The following is a 9,596-nucleotide window of genomic DNA, read 5'->3' as shown; positions in this document are numbered from 1 at the left end:
TATTTGATATTTATTTCACAGATTTGCTTCACAGTTATTATAATTATAATATGTATAAGTATATAATGTCAGTAGGCCTATACATTTATTGCATGTACAAATTTCATTGCATGATATCCCATGTACTTTCGTTTTTACCTTATACACTGATTTGAAGCGAATCTATGTCATGGGTTGATATTTATAGCCATCTGCACTGCCTGGCCAAAAAAAAAAGTCGCTGTTTCGATTTGAATAGGCAAATGCTTAAGAGTGGAAATAAATGTTGTGATGTTATTTCCATCAAGAGGTGCATACATTTTTGGTCAAGATCTTGTATTAACAATATAAGAGTCCAGCACTCTGTAAAGTCTCCTCCAGCACATCTCAAGGACTTTCAATGAATTTAACGTGCCAATTCATGTGTGAAAATGATTCTTCATGCTCCTCCCAACTATTCTTTCACAGTTTGAGCCTGATGAATCTTGACATTGTTATTCTGGAATATGGCCATGGTTGTTTAAGAAATGAAAAGCTACAAACTCCATCAATTAGGGTTAGAAGAACTGTTGCCAATCATATAACATGCTAGAAATATAATAACCACTGCAATAATGATCCAATCATAGACTTTTAAGCATCTGCCTATTTAAATCCAAACAACGACTTTTTTGGCCGGGCAGTGTATTTACACCACAGACATAAGCATGTGTGTGATGGATATGATGTTTAGACCGATGGGACAGTAATTTCTAAGTGGCCCCCAAGTCTCTCCCCCCAGCTAATTTCCATGGGATGAGTGTCAAGTATCGCGATAGTGTTTGGGAAGAGAGAGAGAGAGAGCAGCTTCATGTCTTCATTTCATCTTGATCCTCTTCAGTAGCAGCAGGCGCTTCCAGACGCACTGCAGAGGGCGATGAAGGTTTGTGTGTCTGTCCCAAGTGTTGACAGCCCCTCCTCCCCCCGATGAAAAAAAAAACACACCATCATTCACTTAACCTCCTACATTTTGTCTGATGTGTTTTGCGTGGACAACTGATTGGTGTTTTGCTCTATGATTCTCTAAAAGTGGCTCGATGAGTGCGCAAAGTAACAGTGGAAGTTTGGAGGGGACGCCATCTTGGCTCCAGCAGCAGCTGCAGCGGCTCTCGAGCGCGTCCCCGGCGCCGCTTCCACACACACTCGGCGCGCCGCTCGCACCAGCCAAAGAAGGTAAAGTGTGCTTGTTTTATTCTCAGAAGTTTCTAGTTTTGGATAGTAGAAGGGCTTTGGTTGAATGTTCCGTTTGTGGAGTTAAAATTAGCTTACAATTACTCGACCGACTTGGCTTATGAGTTACAGGATGAGGTTAGCAGCCTGCGGTTGGGTTAGCTTTTTAGCTGGACAGCATTCTTGCTAATTAGCTAGGGCGGTATTGGCTGACAAGCATTTTAGCTCCTTAGCATGCTAGCGTGTTGGTTTCTTGGCTAGTTAGCCGCCTAGCTTGTGCTGTCAAAATGAATTGTGTAAAGTGGCCTCTGACTGGCTAACTAGCATTTAGCTTCTTAGCTGGTTAGCATGTTAGCCTCATAGAGTTGAGACGAGCGCTTTAGCATCTTAGCTCTTGGCTAATTAACTTAGCATCATAAGCTCATACTGTACTACAGTGCAACTGCTCGGAATGAGCTCCAGCAAGTCAAAATAAGAAATAACAAAAACCGTCAACTGGTAATTCACTGTTTTAGAACTTGTATCCGTTATGATATTTGGCAATATGATATCGCATTTTAAGATTACACTGTAAACTGCCGATTTTGAGGTTATATTTGAGGTTTTAGTGAGCAGGAGTGAGACTTGGAGACTCTGGTTCATGATGGCAAACAGGGTCGCGCATATGGAGCAAATAGATTTGTTTTGTTTTCTACCCTGCCTTTTATTAACTTTTTTTCTTAAGTCACAATTGTTTTTGGAAGTTACTTTTTTTTTTCAGTGTATGTTTCTATGCATACGTGTACTAAATCACATTTAATGTATCACCAATACAGAGTTACTCTTAACAGTTTGGGCTTGGTCTTGCTGTAATGGCTGCAAGTTTTAGCATTGTGCCTTTTTTAAGGTGTTGTCCACTTCCACACATATGGCATTTAGGATATTATTGGAGTTGTTGGCCAGTTGTCAAGTTGTGTCAGTCTGCACAGCTGACCTTTCATCCTGTCACTGAGCATTGCATCCTAATACTAATGTGTTTGTCTGTCAGCAGACCTCAATGAGATCATTTCACTGTACTCTTTCCATGCTGTTGCTTTTGCATGTGTTGTTTTCATTGCAAAGAGACTAAAGAGTGATATTCCCCCGGGGAGATGTTTAGGTGAGAAACTCTCAAGAGCTGTTTAACTGCAAGAATTGATATTGTGAACAAGCATTGGTGTAGCAATGCAAATATAAATTATACAAGTTTTCAATAATCACTCAACACATTTTATATATATATATATATATATATATATATATATATATATATATATATATATATATGGTGAAATAAAGTGATGGCATAAAACCCAAAGTAGGTGTTTTTAATTGACAGCATAAGTATGTGTCAGAAACAGGTGGACACTGACTGTGCCTGTGAAGAGCAGAAAGCTAAAATGACATCCCTGCATTGTAAGGGTTCACCCGGGTGCTTGTGCAGGGGCCTGAGAGCAGGAGACCCGTGCAGAATGTCAAGGAAATGATGCCTCTTCACCAGAGAGTGCAAAAAGGACAAAGAGCAAGAGGCAGTATTGAGGATTAACCACTAGGCTAAATGCTTTACTTTTACATGGTTTTTGTGTTTGAATTATGTTGTCTGTCATTACTTTCTGTCTAAGATGTGGAAATGTAATTTAATTTATCAAGCCTGGGCGATGCTATTAAGCTGCATCTGTTTACTGTAGCTGTATCTCCCAGATGTGTTGTTTTTGAAGTATAAATCGATTATTTAGCACTCTTGAAACACATCCACTGAGTCGGAGGCTGCCCAAAATAGCCTCACCTTCTCCCGTCTGCCACCATTACGAACTCTAATGATAAACCTCCCCTGCAGTCCTGTTTATGTCCTGGCCTGATAACACCACTGATCTTTGCACTGCCATTTTGTGTCAGTGGGAATGTGCTGGGCATCCATGTTGGCTCTTGGCCCTCCAGAGAGAGAGGGATAAGCCTGGTTAAAGACTGCAGCCAGAGAGAGTTTCATACAGTAGTTTCTGCTACAGAGAACTCCTCGCTTCCTAATGCTGTTGTATCAGTCCTGTTCACAGCATGACACTACACAATACATGTTTTACTGTAACACACCGCTGAAATGTCTAATATCTAATAGTGGTCAAGTAGGGCTGGGCGATATAACGATAATTATCGTCGCTATATAATTTTCCTCAATAAAACGATAACAAGAGTTTGATAAGTGTTCAATATAGGGGTGGACGATATGGCCAAAATATATATTGCGATATATTTCTTAATTTCGGCCGATACAATATAATTGCGATATCGCTATGAACAATATAAAAGCCTCAGAAAAAACTGCTAAGAACGCCCACAACGGATGTCTGTACCTACAAACTTCTGAAAAACTAATTTATGAAATCTCCTCCTATAAAACTATATAGTATTTTAGAAATAAAAATGGTACAAATAAATTAATGTTTTATTTGTATTTAGCCTTCATACAAACAAGAAATGTGAAATCACTGTCAAATAAACATAAGACTCTCAACTTATTAATATCTTTAGGCTAACTTTAAAGTATAGGCTGATTAGTATTCTTATAGCCTAGATTGAAACAAAAGTCCTTCAGCCAGGATAAAGAATATGAAAAGTGCTCAGTTGCTGCAGAAAGCAGAAAAAAAGAGTGAGCAACAACACAAACGCATGTTGATGACACCCTGAATTCATTTCGATTGATGAATCTGAATGTTGTGTTTACATGAACGCTAAACAAGTGATCGGGTTGATGTGCACATTTATGTGTCACAAGCTTTAAATCGGGATAGATTTTTTGACATGCGCAGTTGCGCACACTGCACAAATATAGAGGTTCCTGCTGTTTGCGCAAAATAACCATTCTCCTACATTGCTTCTTTATTTGGAGACAATGGGTCTCATTCATGAAACACGAGCAAAACGAATTTTTGTGTAAATCGTGTGTAAAGTGGTTCTGGCGTAAATTTTCAGATTCATTAAAATGTTCGTATATTCCAAATGTTAGTTGGTACGAAAGAAATCTACACCTGCTCCCAGCCACGCGTAAATAGTGAGTTTAACATCCGAACGCTCATTAATAACTAAGGCTGCATTTTAATTCACCTTAATCTGGTACATATTTACACAGCATTTTGAAAAAATATTATATATAGTAATTACATATGGTTTTTCTTTTTACTTCTGGGACTGTTTGATTAACAGATGAAACTCCTAGGGCTTTCAACTTTAGTCGTTTAGTCGACTAATCGGTCATGCCGTCTTGGTCGACTGACATTCTTATTGGTCGACCGGTTTTGATTGTTTTTTTTTTGTTTTTTTTTTTACCAATAGAAAGAAATTTTCAATGATTTACTCATTGATTTGTATTCCTTTATAAGCAGTTATATATTACTGTATTCTAAATATAATTAGCCTATGGTTTATCCCCAACTTTAAATGCTTTAATTTAGGCTATTTTGTAACAGCGCCACAGTTTAGCGCACACACATAGAACACTCGGTGGCTGGCTGGGCTGCTGCTTCGTGCTCACTAAGGGATATAGGTAGTTTAGCTGTATTCGTTCAGTTAGAACGCTACTTGTTTTGGTTTTTATACACTATATGTTTTTATCTCGATGCGGCGTGGACGCACTCGGAAAAAAAAGAGCGCGTTGCACCGCGACCGCGTTGCTTCCATCATGAGCGTGCACACCGCGCGCCTACATTTGAAATTGAACTTGAGCGCGCAAAAGACGTGAGCAGTCCCTTTAACGGCTTTATCATGCTGACTCAATAGATTGTGTTTTCTTGATATGTTTTTGTTTTTATTTGTACACTTGAAGTATTTGAAAATAGCCTAAATAATGTAACAAAACGAAAATAAACCTATATGCGGTCCTACAATACAGCCTATTATTATTAGGATTGTTTTTTTTAGGCTCTCTGGGTTTTTGTGTGTTTGTTTTAAAACGCCTAGATCGGCTGGACAAAAGTTAACCCATAGCTTTGAAAGTAAAGAAGAATATACAGCCTGTATAAACGAGAGCTTTTGTAAGGATGTTTCATTATGTGGCAGATAGCAGTTATATTTTTTGTAGCGTGTGGTGTGGTCAGGTGCGCGATTATGACTGTTACTATAGACCTAGGACAGCATGCTCCTCACTTTTTGCAGTAAAAAAAAATCACTTAATTTTCAAAGAATTGTATTATTATTATTATAGTTTTATGTATTTTTGATGTTTTTTCGTTGTTGTTTTATAAATGCTCTATGACAATTGTTAAAAAAATGTTCAATCAAAATTTTGCGTCTTTTTTTTTTTTTTTTTAGTCGACTAATCGTTGCGCAGGACAAGACTTTGGTCGACTAAGGATTTCTTTGGTTGACTACAGCCCTAGAAACTCCATTAACTGCATCTGTAATATGCTGCCAAACGTCCTTTTTTTTTAGGACCTGATACGCCACTATGTACTAGCCTACGCTTGAAAATAGGGCTGCACGATTTGGGGAAAATGTCATATATTGCGATTGCGATATGCGATTGCGATATAATAAACAAATGGTTTCATGAGTCAACTTGCTTGGTTCTAAAGTAAAATGCACACACAGATTAGTGATCATTCTGTGTATTAATGTATATTTCTCAACTCAAACTAGCAACAACAACTAAATGATTGATAGCACCTATAATGATCAATAAACCATTGATGTCTGGATAAAAATGACGACACCCCCCACATTTTAAACGTTAATTATAGCCATCCAACATTACAGTGATTCCATCTATACAATTGAAAGTTATCAACTTTTAAAATATTTATTAGGCTTAAAAAATAATAATAACAGCTTTTAAATTAAGTGAACTTCAAACAATCCTCACATAAACCCATAATAAATGCCATATTTACCTGTGCCCTTCCTGTCTTAACAGGTAGTATTGAGGATTTATATACCAGTGTTTCCCCTAGGATTTTTTTCAGGGGGGGGGGGGGGGGGGGGGGGGGAGACTGCTAGTGTTGCGGAGCGGGCGTGTTACGGATACGTGGTGTCATTTTTTTTTTGCAATCAAAAAGCATGTCTAATTAATTGAAATAATGTATTATGAATCATTAAACAATACTTTTTTTTTTAAATATATGAAAAAAAATGTCACTAATTCTGTGTTGTGTTTTTTCTGGTAATAAAATGAAGACATAAAACACAAATTGTATCATTTATCATCAATTTTAATCATATGAAATTAAATAAACTTTTTGTCAAATAACTTACTGCACAATGAGCTTCACTGTTAAAATTAAAACATGGATTATTCCTTAAAAATTTCAGTTTTGATGATAATTTATTTGGATTAGTGTTAGTGTATTATTACATTGGGACATATCTAAATTCTAATGTACTACAGTAATATATTTCTGTCAAGTTAAACCAAACTTTTATTTTGACGGGTTGCCGTTAAGTACCTTTTGAGTTTCTGTGTGTTTATGTCATGATGATAGTTTTTCTCAAATGAAGCGGTTAAATGATCACGAAGTGACTTTCCTACTGTCTATGTGACTTTCAAAATGGATCTAGAGCCTGAGAGGAAGTTCATGCATTTGTGTCTTCATATAGGCCAAAAAACAGCGCAAGCGTCACGTGCTTCAGTGTGTGAGTGTGTGTGTGTGTGTGGTAAATGAAACGGCGCGTTGGCGGCACCATTCATTCACACAGAACATGCAGGATTCGCATTTAAATAGTCTTTGTGTTTTAATATTCACACACACTAGTCTACATCGCGATTTGATTTCAAGTGTACTGAACTGCTTTCTATTTTTTCCTCAAATTTACAAATTCCGTGAAATTCCGCGTTATACACTAAATTCCTTTTTTATGACTGGATTTCGTCAGCGTTTTGGGGGGGCGGGCCGCCCCCCCAAAACAATGGTAGGGGAAACACTGTATACATAACTTTATTCAATTTCTGTATATAAATTGAATAAACTTATCAAACAGTCTGCGCTGCTGAATTATAAATGATATATATTAGAGCCCGACCGATATGGATTTTTGGGGGCCGATACCGATATTAGGGAGTAAAAAAAGCCAGATACCGATATATCGGCTGATATTATTTATGTGTAAATTATAATACAGTAGCAATATTATTTATGTGTATTATTACAGTATACCAGTCAAAAGTTTGGACACTTTCCTATTGGTATGTACAAACTTTTGATGGGTACTTTACACAGTAGCTATAAACAGAATAAATATATTTTATAAACACGTTTTGCAATGATCACTCAAATGTGGTAATCAAACACTTGTGTGACACAGATATGTAATGGAGGCAGGGGGAATGATAGAATGAGAATTATACAGCTGAGCTGTAACCAAACTAGTTTGCATTGCATGTTATATTATATTATATTATATTCTAAATACTGTTGCATAATCTTCACTAACGACGACTTTGTCTTTTAATTTAGTCATAACTTGTATCAATAAATATATAAAAAGTGTCACTGACAAAACCTTATTATCCTCTTTTTTTTACTCTTAATTCCTCTAATCTCTACCAGTGGAGGAAGAACTCAGATCTTTTTACTAAAGTAAAATGAATAATATCATAATGAAAACGTTTTTAATTACATATGTACAGTACTGTTATACTATTTTAAATAATTAGTAAGCAAAATGTACTAAACGTGAAACTAGGCTACTCTTAATGTAAAATGGCCCTATATAAAGTGTTATATTTATATACATTTTTGGAATATTGCTTGATGTTGAAACGTAGCGTTATCAGGCAGAATGAGCTTTAACACGGTGTCTACACCGGACGCGGCCGTTACTGCTCGCGTCGCAACAGCTGTTTACCCGAGACAAAGCAGAATCAGTTTACTGTCGGAGATCGCTCGCGCCACGCATTTTAATCAATGTTTCATCAACCAATTGCCTTAATAAATAAGAAGTAGGCCTAAATATAGCTGACAATATAATCAGGACTTCTCAGCTGCGCGCTTGCAATAGTCACAAGCTCACACAATACGTGACAGAGGCTTGTAGCAGAGAAATCAATTCTGTGAATTACACTGCGCAAATCACAAGTAGGCTACTACCCACCAGATGAAGAAGGGTTGGCTCTCAGTCTCCACAGGCTACATAAAATATTCATTTTATTTTATTTTTCGTGTTTGCATTTATGAGGAAAAAACAATGTTACAGACGCGACCGTTCAGCACTACGGACGTGAGCGCTCTGAAAGCGGCACTAATGCTTTGAAACTTTCACATAGACATCAAACAGAAAGCACAAAACCTTTCGTTTCAAAGTGAATTTCGTTTTGTATTAATTGTATCTTAATTTTAATCAATGTTTCATCAGCCATTTGCCTGGATTTAATTTATAAGAAGTAAATTTAGCAGACGATAGATAATCTCGACACGGACGCGCCTGCGGGTGAACTGGAGCTCGTCTCATGAACCGAAACTCAGCGTATAGACCTGAGAATTGAAATATATCTATATTGAAATGTCTGCTTTTAAACAGAACAATTCAAAACGAAAGACAGACAGATTCATGCAATCCTATGAAATGTGCATTTCTCTCTGGCGCGCGCTCACTGAAGATCGCGAGTCAGCATCGTCAACTTCATCTTTGGCTGACACTGACTGAAAACACTTGTTTATTAATAAACAATTAAAATGTCTCCTTGCTATATTTGTTGTATTCATAATCATTACTTTTGCCAGTTCTTGTGACAGCTTTTAGGTGCTTTATTGGCAGCGCCACCCTTACATGAATCACCGCACCCGCATTTTTTTAAATATTAATTTATCGGCCATTATAAATGCCGATACCGATAGTTAGGAAAATGCCTAAAATCGGTTGATAATATCGGACCGCCGATATATCGGTCGGGCTCTAATATAGACTAACCCTTATTAAACCCACAAAACTTCTTTAGTCAAGAGCAGTGAGTAATTTTCTGTTCCCTTTGTTCTTTGATTAACTTTACTGACGGAACGCTTTATTCGCTGCTGGCCCTTTAAGAGCAGCCGTTGCCGAGATGCGGATCTCTCACGCGCCTCATTCTCTCACAAGCACAACTCTTTCGTCCATCATAAGACTGCTCTTATGTTATGAAGATAATCGACAAAACGACATTTTGGCATAATTCTGTGTGTTATTGTTCGTTCAAGCTCGAAAGAGAACTGTATTCTGGCACGCGGTCTGTGCATGCGCATTATACTGGCGCGCGTTTTTCTGTGAGTCACATTCAGGACATTCACAGGCAGCGCGCTCTCTTTTGAATTCTTGTCGTGCAAAATGGTTTTAAGGCATTTGCACGAATAAGAGCGGGATCATGTAACACTAGTCAAAGGATGACAAAAAAGAAGAGATGCTGTGTTCATATAAAATCGCGGCATTTTGCG

At 37.4% G+C, this 9,596-nt stretch overlaps 1 protein-coding gene across 7 annotated transcripts in view; it reads left to right on the top strand.

Moving 5' to 3' along the window:
* The first annotated feature begins 830 nt into the window (after positions 1 to 830).
* Positions 831 to 9,596, top strand: part of tlk1a (tousled-like kinase 1a) — a 61,224-nt gene continuing 52,458 nt past the window's right edge. For 4 of the 7 annotated variants that reach the window (XM_056268972.1, XM_056268970.1, XM_056268971.1 and 1 more), the window contains exon 1: positions 911 to 1,191. In XM_056268972.1, coding sequence (XP_056124947.1) covers positions 1,056 to 1,191 — 136 coding nt within the window. In that variant the 5' untranslated portion in view covers positions 911 to 1,055. The other 3 variants (XM_056268968.1, XM_056268966.1, XM_056268967.1) reach the window with 2 other exon arrangements.

This window comes from Rhinichthys klamathensis, unplaced genomic scaffold, assembly GCF_029890125.1.
Source record: "Rhinichthys klamathensis goyatoka isolate OS25496 unplaced genomic scaffold, OSU_Roscu_1.1 h1tg000279l_1, whole genome shotgun sequence".
NCBI classification, from domain to species: Eukaryota; Metazoa; Chordata; class Actinopteri; order Cypriniformes; family Leuciscidae; genus Rhinichthys; species Rhinichthys klamathensis.
Note: the sequence above shows the minus strand (reverse complement) of the source record. Positions and strands in the feature narration are given on the sequence as shown.